Here is a 15,398-nt window from a genome sequence, read left to right as displayed (position 1 = left end):
AATTAGTTAATATCAGTTGTATCTGTGATTATGAAGCATCTCTAGTTCAGCCAGTCATGTTACTTGCTGAAATCATTTTCTTACTCTAACCATCCATGTGCTGCTTGTGCAGCTGCAATTTCTTAGGTCAGCTGTGGGCTGGAGAACTAAATTTGACTCTCTATTTGCATTTCCTATTGTTTTTCTCCAGACCTGATCTTAATAACCAATCTCCAACCTGAATTGGTGGTTCTGTAATGAACAAAATAATTACTTAATGATTATTAATATTTAAAGTTTAGATCAGAACAATTCTTTGTCTTTGTCTACCTCCAGTTATCATGTTGAGGTTCCCATCCTTCTGATGAAGGAGCCAGGGCTGTGACAGCTGCAAGCATCTTTCCAGAGGGATGTTGCGCATATATTTACTCTCCTTACTTTATGAGAGTAGGGAAGAAATTTGAGCAAAACTATTGAGGACAAAGTTTATTTGGGTCCTTAAATTCAAAGGAAGAAGGGATATTACATCATCCTAATAAAAAAGGGTAAAATAAGTAAGCTTTAAAATAAATCCATTACGTGACAGGTAACATCTGAGGTCTGGTTTTTTCCTGGAGCTGGAATCTGGAGAACTTTATTTCTCTTTTTCACATTGGGAGCATGACTCCTCATTTGAGAGCATCAGCTGGCTCATGCTTGTTATGTTTTCTTTTTAATTTTCTAGACAAAAATCTAAGAACAACAGATTTGTTGTGATCTTGGATCACAACAGAAATGCATTTCTGAGTGGTGAGAGGCTTAATAATCTGAAGGCAAAAAAATACCATTTAAAATTTTGTTTGTTTTCATGAATGATTTTATCCAGGTGTTACTGTAATTCACTGCAAATTTGAAAGGATGCTCAGAATTCACTGCTAATGTTTAGTGATAATTGTTATTGTGTGCTTGCCCAGCGAATCTTAATGATGCACTACTGCAGTCAGCAGTAGTGCTTTGAAGGGTGTTGCCTTGATCCCGTGCACTGATCAAGTAGTTATTTCATCCACCCATTGTGATAGCTAAATTTGGTGTGAGCTGAGCTGTAATATTCCTCCATATATCCCCCATTGCTATAAGTAATCCAGTCGTTCTTTCTGTATCATTAAACCTGTTGCATGCTTTTGTTTTTATTTGCAATGCTGCACCATGGTGACTGCCTCAGCAGATAGCTCTGGTAACGACGAAAAGTGGCAGACAGAACTGAGCCAGAGTTACAGTAGCCCTGGTTTGGACTATTCAGAAGACACCTTTGAGCCTTCAGTGAAGAGGAAGCAGCCTACTGGCAGCAAGAGAGCGAACCATCTGAATTGTATTGTTCCACAGAGGATTTAGTGTGGTCTGCTGTGTCAGATATGTTGGAAAGCATGTCATGGTTGGCAGGCCAAAACCATGCAGGTATGCAGAGCTTACCATGCTTGAGACCTGTCTTGCACAGTTTTAAGTCAGTGCACTGGGGCTTGAATCAGCAAAAACAAAAATGTAAAAATTGTGCATGGTGTTCTTGCTATGCAAGGCAACAGAACCTTAGCATGCTGACTAGGTCTGTGTTTTGCGCTCTCAGGATTTGCTGACAGCTAAATGCAGAAAGGTATGATTTGGCCATGGAAACCCTTCCTAGTGATGCTGAGATTCTGTCAACATGTTAAAAAAAATTCTTCAAGATATCTTGACAGAGTTCCCATGTATGAAAAGTAACTGGGTTGTAAAATAATCTTTCCAAGGGCACAGGAAGGGTTCCAGGATGTGAAATACTTACGAGGGCGAGTTAGTACCTTAAAGCTGCATCAGATGAGTGATAAAGAAGCAGGCAGCAGACCATAAGCTAACTGCCTTAATATCTTGTTAGTTTTTCTTCTGTCTCTGTGGGGTTCTCTGTCTTTCTTCTGCATTCTTCTTTTCTCCAAGTTTGGTAAGTATTGTGAGTACTTGAAGAGATAAAGATTTTTTAAAATCTCCTTTTAGTTTGGGAGCTTGTCAGCATATAAAAACATTATAGCTTTAAAGATTAGCTACAACACTTTTAATATGTTTTTTTAAGGTAGCATAGACTTAAAATATATTTTCATGTCCATTAGCTGTTACTCTTGTGAACTGGTTCTACTCAGTTCAACTTGATCAGCTGGCATATACCAATATATAATTAACCTTGTCTATATGTTAAAACTCGCAAGCTGTTTCTTTTCTTACTGTAGGCAAGTCCAGATGTTCCTTCTGTCCCTCATCCAGCCAACATTTTACTGGGGGTTGTTGTTGTGAGTTTGTTTTTTTTTTTTCCCCTCTGCACTAATAACCAGCACCGTTATTATTAGGGATCCTTTTAAAATACTGTTTAGGCATGAAATGCCAACAATGCAGGGAAAAATTTGTGGTCAGGTATATACACATGAATGTCAACCTTGTTTATCATAGCACAGAATACAGCGTTAGATATCAGTGCTTCAAAAATATGCATGAAGAGATGACCATTGCCTTGGTGTCTTATTCATGCTCCATTTATATAATTGAACAGTGTCTAATAGATTTAACAGTTTTGCTTAAAATTTTTTGTTTTTTACAAATGATAGGTTTTAATAAACTTTTTTTTTCTGGAGATATAACAATTTTTAAAAAAATTATTCCATGTCTAGCCATTGAAATCCTTATTTCTGGCATCAAGGAGTACATGCTAGGAGCAGTCCTTGCTGTCTGCGTGGAGGCTTTTTAATAAGTGTTACCACTTCCTATCTTTACAAGGTTAATGTTTCATAAAATTACGGAGTCTTCTGAATACTACCAGTTAAATGAGAAACTAGGGAATAATTCATAGAAAAATATTTTGGGAAATGGATTGCTTTCTGCAGTATATATCTTACAGAGAACAGCGTATATAAATAATAAGAACTACAGAAAACCTGTCATGCTGGTGTCCCTGTAGGGACACATTATTTCCTTGTGTAAACCCACTGAATTTGCTATTAGTACCCTGAAAACAGAGTAGAGAAGTCAGGTGCTTCCTGAGTCTGCTCAGTGTTTTGAACTGGGACCACGCTGTATGCATCTTGCTGCCAGTGGCAGTGACTTGTCAGACCTATTAAGTCCTTTGTCTTCTCCCAGCTATTTGCTTTCACATCTTTGTTGTTTCCTCAGTTTCTGCAGAACTGGAGTTGTGCTGGAGCAAGCTGGAGAACAGGAAACTGATACAGATTTTGTTATTTCCCCTGCCCCATGTTATTTTCACTTGGGTCAATACCGTGAGACGGTTCACCTGACCCCCAGGAGTGCTTGTACTGCTACAAATGAAAAGCCTGTTCAGGGCTGAAAATAAGCGATGGGGCTGAATGAGGGAGGAGGTAGATTGAGGTTAAGTTAGCTTTGCAGATAAAATGGAATGTGTCAACAAACTCTAAGCAGTGGTCTCAGTTTTTCTCAGTGTATCCTATGTTGTTGTTCAATGCGGTGATCAGAAATGTTCAATATGAGATACTTTGTGGGACAGAAGCTTGCTCAGCATTTCACCCTGAAATCACTGATATGGTCTGTATAGTCCTATGGCTTGGGGGTTCTTTTCCCTCAACAGGGAAAACGATCACATTCAAGTGGAGGATTATTTGCCTCCCACTTTGTTTTTCTGCAGTCCTGCTTTCTTTACAGTGTGTGTTCAAAGCTGCCTTTTCTCATTGCAGATGAGCAGTGTGAAGTAGCAGATTCTGCAGCTATAGAACAAGATGTCATGGGAAAATGGATTGATCGAAAAAATGAAGAAGCTGGCATTAAGCAAGACAAATCTGTCATCAAAACTCATGCTGGTGAGTTCAGTAACTTTAGTAGAACTTACAATTCTTGCTTCTTTTGAAAGGGGATGTAAACTTTTAACTAGACTTAAGTTTTATATGCAAGCTATTAAAGTTAAGCCAGGTAATTAGCCTGGCTTAAATAGCCAGGTAATGTAAGTACAAGGTTTCTCTTACGCTTTCTTGGAAAGCAGTTTGCCTCCCATAACACACATGGCTTCAATGCTCCTGACATAATGACAATATCCTAGTGATGCATTATCACAAGATCTGGATGAATACATTAAACAAATATATCCACATTTTAAATTTAACTGTAATGCTCAAAATTTTACTCAACTTTAGTTTTTCTCCTTTTCTCTCCAACTGCACAGGTGCTAGGAGTGTGTTGGTTTTTTTCCCCTGCAAAGTAAATATGACCTCAGAATTTATTGTGTGAAATGTTTTTCCCCCTGCTAATCAGTTGTGTTAATTACCAGATTACTTGTTTGCATGTTTTGGTTCCTTTCCTAAGCTCAGGGAGGCAGCAGGGCACCAATTTTGGCAAGAACAATGGAGCAGCTTTAACCAACACAATGATACAGTGTATGGAGAAGGAGAGGGGAAGGGAGGAAGGAAGGGTGCTGTTTGCATGTACTGCTTATGCAAGCAACTGTGAGAGCAGATGGTGGGATGCATGTCCTGCTTAAGTCTTTCTAAAAAATGGGTCAGAGATACTATTTTTAATTAAAAAAAGAGCAAGAAAGCTGTAGTTGAGCAAAAAATGATTGAAGCAGAAGTGGAATCTTCCTCATTCTGTATGTACATGAAAAATGAACAAGCTCGGAAGCAAGTCACCTGTAAGACTGATTAACCAGGAAGATCCTCTGCGTAGGTACTTCATGGCATTGCATTTGCATACAAGCATCCTCAAGCCATCCATATATATCATAAGAAAACATGACCTAAGATCCCTTTTAGGCTATTCTTAATTGTATAGCTCATTCACAACTGTGGTGAGTCAATGTTATGAGTTCCTGACTCATCTTCAGCGTTTCTCTTTCTGTTACTGGTTTTCTGAGACTGCCATGTAGTCAAGTGAGAAGACAGTGTAGATCATCTCATCTGTAGTAGAGAGGCTTCTTCTGGTGAGCTCCTCTGAGATGGTCTTCCTAAAATACATCAGAATCTTGTGACCATTTAGCTCGGAGAAATTGAAAAGAATCTGATGAGTTTAGATTCATTGAATGAATGTTAAACAGCAGTAGAAGGTTGAGGAAGTTTTCCATCTCTACAGAGCTTTCCCTTGAAAGTTATACTTGGGAAGATTTTATCCTTTTAATCAATCTCAGATTTTTCTAGTTCTGCACAAAGGAATATTCTGCCTTTGTTTGATGGACTTTGATGGGCAGGAGAGTCAGAGTGGTCACTCAGTCTTGAGGAGCAAGTTGTTTTTCATGAGCTTGTGCTGATGTCTGAAGTGATGCATTGTCTTCTGTCTGCATGTTCTATCGCTTGTCATCTTAGCAGCTAAGCACTTTTCAGGTACATTGTTAGAGTACTTCCAACCACTATCAATATGAAGAGCACAAAATAAAGTTCATGCTTATGCTTCTTTCATGTGAACATAGTACACTGTCATGTGATTGACTAGTTATCCCCAAATTCATCAGCACCAATCATACTTAGCCATGTACTACATTTTTTTTATTGCAGAATATTAACATATACGCAAAATAAGCACAGAAGCTTTTGAATACTGACATCTATAAATGCCTCATTCTCTTTTATTTAATAATTCATTACTCATTAGCCCCCAAGCCTCTCACTATTTTATCAACATGGAGATTTTTTAGAAAAAAATACTATAGGAGATGAGGTCACCTAAAACTAGACTGGTGCACAGTTAGTCCCTTCACTAAATTCAGCAAAATGAATAATGTATGCACTGAGCAGGACTGGTACTTTTGAATTTGTCTTCAGGTAATAAAACAAAAATTCTTTTTATTATCTTACTTCTGCTAGGGTTAAATGTGTGTGTGTGGGAAATCCTGGTTTGTATATAGGAATGCCCTGGAATGTGATTCCTATTTTTCATAGTTTTCTTTGTGGGATGAAGGAAGAAAAACCTAGATGCTGTCCTCCAAAGAAGTGAGAAATTTTTGTCTTGGTTATCTTTTCTGTCCCCTTCCCTGGCCCTCTACCCTAGTGTTGCAGCAACTAGCTGGTATTAGACAAATGCATCACAAAGTGTCTATAATCCCCAATTTCATGTAGATTATTCCAAAGACCATTAGTAATCTTTAAAATTTACTACATGAAACCACAGTTCTTCAACTTAGATGTATCTGAAAGTTCAAGTGGGGCTTTTTAATGCTCTGACTTGTATGGTATTCAGAAGTTTGCTCTCACCTTTGTTTGTAACATGCCTATACTTTTTGCTCATTTCTTTTTCTGTAGTGTTACCACTGCACTATTTCTGGCAAAAGTGAGAGCGCTGTAGTTGTTAATGTATGATATTTAGAGGCATAGGAATGTTTGAGCAGCATCAGGCAGTTTTGTGGCTGAAATACAGTTCAGTCAATATTACCAATGTAACCGTTATTGTTGTTATGGTAGTGGTGTCAATGATGGGAAATCTAAATGTAAAAAAGGCCAGTGTAGATACAGGCAGATAAATACCTGTGGTTCATGCTGTTAAGGTGGTGGTAAGATTTCCCCCCCCCCCCCCCCCCCCCAGCTTTTCCAGAGTATTTCTGAGTAGATCTAGTTTATATTCACTTTGTGAACAAATTTTCATATGTCCAAGCATTTAAGTACTGACTTAACAAATAGTAGTACTAGTTGATTAAAAGCAGTTATTGAAAGTAGTACTAGTCTATTTATAAGAAAACATCCTACTGCTCTGTTTGGAGAAGGGAGCAGGTGTCCAATAATCTATACTGTCTCTCTTCCCTATTCCTGAGCTTTTCAGCACCAAAACTTACTGTTTGATAACATGCACAGGTTGTAGGATTCCTGCAGACCTAGTTAGGCCCTGAGATTCCAGACTTCTCTTCTGATTCTGTAGTAAAATAGCATTAATGTAGGCTAAATGGAGAAACTCCATCCAGCAACATCTAAATGGAAACCCCTGCTTGTAAAGAAAGTTCATAGAGTCCATTAATGCCTTTATGGAACTGGGAAGAAATGAGTTTCTTTGGAAAGACATGGATTCTGCGAGGTTCTTCCTGTTGTCTCATCTCACTAATGTTGGTGGAAATTGAGGGTATCCTTCACCACGCAGGAGGAACTTTACTTGCTTTAAATTCATCTCTGTAATAAATAGCCTGATATTTCAGACTCTGTGTATCAGTTTTGTGTTATCTGCACAAATCTTTCAAACACTATGCTGATCAGGCCGTCACCATGTTAATCTGAACTGCTGCATTCAATTGTATAAACACAGTTTAGATCATTATGAAAATGTTATCTTGACATGCGGAGTTAAAATCTTTCTGAAGAGTAGTTGTCAGTTACTGCCTTTCACAATTATCTCTCCTTCAACTGTTTTACATTTTTTTCTTCTTAAAATAGAGTATTAGTAGGGCATAGTAACAACAAAATGCCTGCTTAATTTCCTACTAAAGTTAGACATCAAGGGAAAAGGAAACTCGGTGACAATTTTCTTTATTTTTCTCCTTCCACTCATATAGACTTAAAATGTCATACTTAAAGGTGCAGTTGCATACTGAAAGCAAAATCTGTGTAGGTCACTTAGTCATAAACCGCAGAGCAGGTTTTAGAATGTAGACATGGAGATTAGCTTATCTCTGCTGGTACACACTGAGTGCTTCTGTAATCAGAGCAGCTTCTTGGTCCAGTTTATTATGCTTTACTTTCTAAATATTCTGTTGTGACGTTTACTGCTGTATGATACATGGCTCTGACTTCATGCCTGTTCTGGTGTCTGGTTCTGCTCTTCTTGTCAGCTGTTCCTGCCTTACTCCTATCCAACGAAGAGGGTGTGGGAATGTAGGATTTGGGGCAGTCAAGCATCAGCAAAATGTACATCTGGAACAGTAATTGGCAGTGGCAGGGATTCTCAGTAGGCAGACATGCAGTGACATTTAATTCTGCCACCACAAATGGAGATTGAGCATTCGAGCATGTCTAGCTCAAAGATGGAGAGGAGGGAATACAGGAAAGACACAAGAAATAAAACCAACCACCAAAGCAAATGCATAGATCCTCTTGTATGCATCTCTCTTCTTTCAGCGTGAAGGACAGGTGAACGTCATATACCTAGAAAATCTGAAGTATAAGTAATCCTTGTGCGGTTAAAAGACTAACGTTTTAGAATCTGTGTGCTGATTTTTTTTTCTCATCATTTTTTGTTCTTGTTTCAGTAAAATTATCAAGGGTCAAGGACTATAACTTTTATTCTTTCTGAGCTTATTTACTGTTAAACATGAATTAATATTACACAAGTAACTTTTAAAAATTGGTTGTGCAGTCAGGTTTAAAAAATTGGTGTTTTCCTTGCTAGTGTTTCTTTTAATGTCTGTAGGTGCAAATCAGCAAATGGTTGGGTGTAAGGCAGCACAAAATTCATGCACTAGTAGAAACCAATTCTTAGTTAAAATGAGCTTCTATATGTCAGGAGAAACTTAAGTGAATTAATTAGACTGGTATTAAATTGTCACAAAATGTTCAGCAGACCCCATGTGTTTTAGCTATGTATCTGAGTACTCAACTTAGTGTATGTAAATGCTTTGTTGTAGGGGTCATTTTCCCCACAATAGTAACTTTTACACCTTTTTTTTGTTCTATGTGCAGCATAAATGAATAGGTCATTATTTTATTAGCATGATTAAACCCAGTAGTGGCACATGATTTACACTGTTTTACAGGGATTCTACAATGCAAATGTAAGGAAAATGACCTGATGACTGAAATTATGATTTCCACTCAAATGTTTATGACCCTATGCAAGAAAAATTTTTTGTTAAAATGCATTTTAAAGTATTGTTAATTCTTACTCATCTGTCTATAAAGTATCACTATGTCTTTGTCTTTAGTCAGTTTGATACATCATCTTCTAAGGAGGAATAAATTGCTTTATGATGACTGATTCTGAATAATGGTAGTTGCACTTAAATCATATCTTTTCCTTGTTGTCCATAAAGCAAAGCTCACTGATTCCTGCTTTCCTTAGTCTTAACTATAGATCCACTTATTCTTTATATGGATCGACTGCATTTCTAAAGAGATACTCAGTTTCCTTGCAGAATTCCAGAGCTTGTGTACGTGAGACTAAATTCATCGCTGCACATTTAGGCAAAGTTTTACATTCATATTGTTCAGTGTTTTAAGAATTCGTGTTGTGGTTATGCCAAGGTACCCCACAGGTCTGGAACGCCAATGCAGCAGCTGTCAGACAAGCACCCTAAATATGCAGTGAAATATGCAGTGCCTGTCTAGAAAAAGTAAAACTGGATTTAATTACTGGAAATGAGTGAAACGGACGATATGGAGAGATTGATTAAATGGTATAATCATACTTTCCAGCTAAATGGGCAGTATAATTTGTTTCTGAATACTGTGAGTTAAAACAAACTGACCATACCTTACCTGTGTAGTCATTATTAGGTGTCTGACTTTTTTCTGCTGTCAGAGTGGAGTCTTGAGGAGGGAATGCTGTGTTGGCATTAGCAAAGGTATTCACAAGACTTCTGGTAATGCTTAATGTAATGTTTTGTCTTCTCATTTTTCCTTTAATTATACACATTAGTGTGCTTAGTTGGGCTTCAGTAGTTGCATAAAAGCAAAATCTGTGTAATAAAGGTAGAGAGGTACTCTCCTCTGTTTAAGTAGTTGAAAACAGTGGTATCTTTTAAGGCCATGTAGTACTACACAGCATCATTATATGCTGATGCTCATGAAATACTGAAATTGTAACACAATTACTCATGTTAGCTAGTCTATATTGATTAGCAGTGTTTAAGCTTTTGGAAAATCTCCCACTAAGCATTGAATGAAGTTGTAAATCCATCCTTACTTGCCCATCTGAAGTATAATCTCTCAGTTTTTGTTTATTATTACATGCCACTGGGAAGGATAAGAGAAGATGAAAGAGTGAAAGATAATGTTTAAACAAGGTCGTGTAAAGAATTTAGGAAATGATCATTGAAGCTTTGGAGGAAAATGTTTTCTAATATAATTGCATTTCCTAAAAAAAAAAAAAAAAGTCTAACTACAGGTTGTAGAATATATTTGAGGTGTTTTCCAGAGTTACTTCAATAGACACTGCCCCTACTTTTTCAGTGTCTTATGAATTGCTCCTTAGAGTTACTAGATGAGTAGCTCTTGTTAAATGTTAATTCATTTTGTTTTAGTAATTTGTGGTTTCAGGTAGGAAGAAGCTAAATCTGTATTAGGCAGTCATTGAAACTCAGTTTATTTAATGTCCTCACATTTGAGTACTTGCTTTACCAATATATTTGTGCTGTATCATTAAGTAGTCTTAATTCTTTAGGGTTCTTACCCCTCCCCTCTTTGGAGACTATTCATAGGGGCATTTAGCATGCAAGTTCCTACAGTTATCATCTGGATTTTTATTTAAATTCTTCACTGCTGTTATTACAGTCATTGCCTCTAGGCTTGACATTGGGTTTGGATTTTTATTAAATAGATAATATGAGGTCGCACAGATAGAAGACCAGTAATTCTCTTTCCCCGATACTGTAATTGACACTTTTGTTCTGTTGATTTATGCCTGACAGAAATTACTGAATTATTCGATGGAGAACTGGATGCTCTCCGCTCTTTTTGCACCATTAAGATAAGCAAGATGTATCAGCAGCTGATCTCTAAGCAGGCAAATGGTGGCAAGTCAAGAAAGCTGCAGCATGGATTCACAGCAAAGAAACTGGAGACAAGTGACTTGAACTGCATTGTTCCTGATCGGCTAATGAATAGAATCCGCCTGAAAAATATCAGAGAGACTGCTAAACAGGTACTGCGAGGAAGAAAAAAAAATTGGTTAGACACTACTGCAGAACTGTTGCTAGTAAATGATCAAATGATTGTAAAATATTGTCTGGTGATAAAATAATGATTTGTGTGATTGAGTGGGGCTGGGCTGGTCGGTTATTGCGGTCCACAATAACCTCCAGATCAACTGAAGGGAAAAAAGCCTGTTTTCTGATTATGTTTGCACCTGTCATTTATAGAAGTATTCTGTGTATTATTTGATTATGGAGTCATTGTGACTCCAATATTAAAAGTATTCCAAACGCAAAACCTTCCCCCTGCTCCTGGCTTTTTTAGACATTAGGTAATAGTAAGAATTAAAGCATGTCCAAAAGAATCTTGGTTACATCAGTTCCTGTATTAAGAAGCATCTGTGTCATCTTCACACAATTCAAAGTGCTTTTCACCAGCCCAGTGGTTTTTTTCCCACCAGAGCATAAGCATTGTGACCTAGCTCCTCCCTTCAGCTCTGCATCTAAGAGTCTCAAGACTGGTACTGGTTTTGGCCAGTGATACTTGCATTCTTGCTTTGTGCTTGTGGATGGATTTGAATATGTGATTATGTGGATTTGAGTAGTCACCATTGCTTACAGATGCCTTTACCCATAAATCTGGACCTTGGCAAATGTCTATACTTTGTTTGAAATTATTACAGAATGTCTGCATCTGAGAAAGTATTTCTGATAAAACAAAAAATTAGCTGTGAATAGTAAGTAGTCATTTATTTTGTTTTATCTCTATCACATTTGCTGGTTTTAATTTACTGCCATATAGCATACTAAAAGTGATAAATAGCATAGTCCTCTGCAAAGCCTGTGCCAGATTAGCAGGGAGTAATACTTTTAAAGTCAGTTCTGGTGTGATGATTATTTCAGGCTTCCTGTTTGTTTAAATTATTTTGAAATTTCAGCAATCTGCATTCTTTTATTAATGTTAACCAACCCACCATCCAAATTTTGTAGAATTTTTACTGCCTCTTTATTTGTCTTACAGTGTGGTAATACATTTCCTAAGAAAAGTAACTTTGACTGTTATGTCTATTTGCTTCTGTCTTTACCTCCACATAATAACATTTTTTTATGCAGAGGAGAAGAAATCAAGGAAGAAGATGACAGAGAGGCTTGAGACATGACTTTCTAGGATTGATTCCACTGCTTTTATAGCAACTTAATATGTTTATGTAACCAGATGGAATCTGCATAAATTGAATCAGATAAAATTATTGGTATTTCATAAATGCACAAATACTGGGATTTGTGTAATGCTATTAAATACGCTTAAGATTTAATGGTGGATAAACTAACATAAGAATTAATAAGTAGTACTGTTTATCTTACAAAGAAAACTGTAGAATTTTGTTTGTATTCTGACTCAGAGCTGCATATTGAACTAATTGCTTCAGAGTTTATTTACCTCTTAGAATTTGTAAAGATAGTCATAATGTCTATGGTTTGTATTTAAGGCATCAGCATAGGAACACTGCTGTTCCTCATTACAGACAGGCAGTTATATATGGTGGAATTATTGCTGATTAACAACTGCTATTACTGAGTTGTGATGATCAAGTATTTGAAACATGGAGTAAGGCATGTAAATTTAACTTAATCAAGCCTTCAGGAGTTAGTGTATTTGCTGTTGTGGAAGACTGGTTGGCATGCACAGGCTGGCTTCCTGGAACATCAGGTACTCATTAAGCAAGGGCAACTAATGACTGGTGGTGCTCTAAACATAATTAACAGTAGCAGAATATGTATAGATTTACATTGGCAAAATTGTAATTTGTACTGAGCATCTACCCAGGGTCAAATGAGTTATACTAATTAAAACAAATTTTTTGCCAGTATAACTGTATCCTCACGGTTGGTTTTGGCTGGTCACCGACATGTTGCTTGGTAATCACATGACTTCATTTTTATTGACTTGCAGTTTGTGTGGAAGAAGTCAGTAATGTCCATGCAACCTCAAGCATCAGAGAAACTTTGCCTATTACAAGCAGAAATAGTATACGACAGATCAGTGCTATGGTTCTGAGATACATGTAGATAATTTTAATGAAACTAAGTTATCTGTGCTGGAAGGGGTAATACCTGGGGGAAAGCAAATATATTTAGTGTGAAAACATTCAGACAGGCTGATACTGTGACAGAGATTATGAAATAACTTACAACTGCCTACAGAAGCAAATGTTTGTCTTTAGACAGTATCTATATCTGTATTTTTATTGATTGGTTTTAGTGGAGAGGCCATCTGGCTAGGACAGGCATTGCATCAAAGTCTCATCTTTCAGGTGACAGAAACTCAAATGCACGAATCTTCAGTGTGCCCTGACTGTCAGAAGAAGAAAGCAGAGCTAGCCAAAATTACCTTTCTCAGGCAAAAGAAGATTCTAATGGAAAGTGCTTTAATCCAAGAGAAATTGGAAGAACAGATTTACTCCAGAGTAAGCAAATGTTGTTCAAAAAAAGTTGTGGTACATTTTATACATACTGTAACTAAAGAATCCATAAGACAGATTTCCCTCTGATTTATGGCAGTGAGATAAGATTGACCTGAATGCAGTGCAAGTCAAAATAGAATTTGGCTCCATATCTTTAATAAAACGCTTGGGATTAACATACTGATCAAGTAATTTGATCTGATTTATATAAGCTGAAGGTCTTTCCCAGGATGTTGTAGAATTGTTTTGGGTACACCTTGACTATTTCTCCATAGTTTGTTTTCTGATGGGCTGTCCAATACAAAATGGTAAATAACAAAATGATGTGATAGTAGGTAATTACGGCCATACTAGTCTTCCTTACTCATCCTTTGGTGTAGGAGTCTCAGCACAGGACACTGCAACATGTTGTGGAGGCTAAGGCCTCTCAGATACACTGAGGTTTCTTCTTGGAAGAACTGTCTTCTCTCTGTGTCTGCTGTCACAAAGAATCAAGCTTTATTGTTAGGAAATACCTCTGGAATAGATGGTAGACAATGTGAGCTGAAACTTACAGAATTCCTTGGGTCTTCTGTGGCTATTCATCAGGATGGTCTTCTTCCTGAAGGAAGAACTCTTTTCACTTTTTGAAAGGGAGTCTGATAGAAAGCGGGTTGTTTCTGAGCAGTGAATAAGTAATGCTCTCTGAAGCCCCGAGATCTGTCTTTCTGCATTTGTGAGCAGAGTGGGAATTTGTGCACTGTACCATGACTTCTTTTTTTACCTGATAATGCCAGTCTCCTCATTTTTTGACTCCCATTCACGCCATACTTAAGATTTGAGAAGTTTAGTCTCAAGTGAGTCTTCACTTTTTTCTCTTGTTTCTCTCCCAGCTTCCCTGAAAAGGCCACCTGCTTTTTCCTTCCTCTCCTTAGGGAAGAAACCTGCTTTATGGGGCAGATCACTGGCCACACTGTTGAACAAAGTTTTTAAGCGGGATGCTTTAAAAATCCAGAAAAATGGTGCTGATGAGTGCTGTCTACCTAGTTGCTTTCGAGGGACTGGATGCAGCTGCCAATGGTGGGCCTGTGATACAGGACATGAGAAATGGAAGGAATACAAGACTAAGTAATTTTCATGTTTCCTTTTTATTTCAGGATGTGCTTACACTTATGGGAGAAGCACTCGGAAGCTTTTCCAAACCTTCAGAGGATCCCAGGAACTTATGGCAAAGGCTGAAAGGTCAGAAAATGTAAGGCCTGAAAGTAGTAAATATAACTCAAGGACATAATGTCAAGAACTGGGCGAGTCTTCGGCGGGCAGTCACGTACTGAATGCCAACTATTGTGGATATAACCTGTTTTGTCAGTGATGAATTGGGTGGTGGTTTAATATTCTTGCAGGTGGAACCAGATATACCCAGCATGCTGGTATATGGGTTATGATTCAACTCTTTATTCTTCCTAAATGCAAATGTTGCAATATATTGTAATCCAACTATATACATTTTTCAAATTATGGAAGCCAACACTTTCTGACAAGTAATAAGTGTTTTGTGGGATTGCTTGTGGGATTTCAGAGCAGCTCACAGCTGCTTCCATCCATAAGAAAAATAAATGATTCAATTTTTCGGGGCAGGGAGGTGTAATTACTGGATTTCAGCTCAATCTTTGCCCACTGTCTCATGTTAAATTGAAAGTGAGAGCCCCAGGTGGAGGAGAAAAAGAAGGTTGCAAGGTAACTGTAGAAAGGAGTAAAATGAAATGGGGTATTTATAGAACTGAAATAATGAGACTGTAACAGAAATTAATCAGCAAGACTGAGGATGCCAACAGGATGAGAAACGATAATAAATTCATCGTAGAACCTTATAGGATAGGTGTCTAGGAAGAGAAAAAACAACATAGATTAAGATTGGAATAAGGTGCCAAATAATATTTTTGACCCTTTTTTAAATATACTTTGTGATTTGTTGCAATTTTCTGTGACTTTTCAAGATGGCAAAGTAACCATCTTTCAAAGAATGTATCTGGGTGAAAGAGTGGTATTCAGTATACATCCAAATAAAATGGCTTTATGCTGGGGATCTCAGTGGGTTAGACAATGAAATCCTCTTCGTTGTAGCCTCAAAAGATGTATGCTGATCTGTAGGCACAAATGGAGCCCACCTTTCTGATTATTGCTGGCAGCAAGAGCTCATT

At 37.4% G+C, this 15,398-nt stretch overlaps 1 protein-coding gene across 1 annotated transcript; it reads left to right on the top strand.

Annotated features, from left to right (window-relative positions):
• Positions 1-1,382: 1,382 nt before the first annotated feature.
• LOC309408273 (uncharacterized protein C8orf48) lies at positions 1,383-14,453 on the top strand (the record flags this gene model as incomplete). The annotated part of the gene is made up of 5 exons (XM_082004067.1): positions 1,383-1,413; positions 3,681-3,803; positions 10,532-10,764; positions 13,069-13,221; positions 14,355-14,453. 5 exons carry the CDS (start codon positions 1,383-1,385, stop codon positions 14,451-14,453), a joined length of 639 nt encoding a protein of 212 aa, XP_081860193.1.
• Between the last annotated feature and the right edge of the window lie 945 nt (positions 14,454-15,398).

This window comes from Phaethon aethereus (genome assembly GCF_964289735.1).
Source record: "Phaethon aethereus genome assembly, chromosome: 10".
NCBI classification, from domain to species: domain Eukaryota; kingdom Metazoa; phylum Chordata; class Aves; order Phaethontiformes; family Phaethontidae; genus Phaethon; species Phaethon aethereus.
Note: the sequence above shows the minus strand (reverse complement) of the source record. Positions and strands in the feature narration are given on the sequence as shown.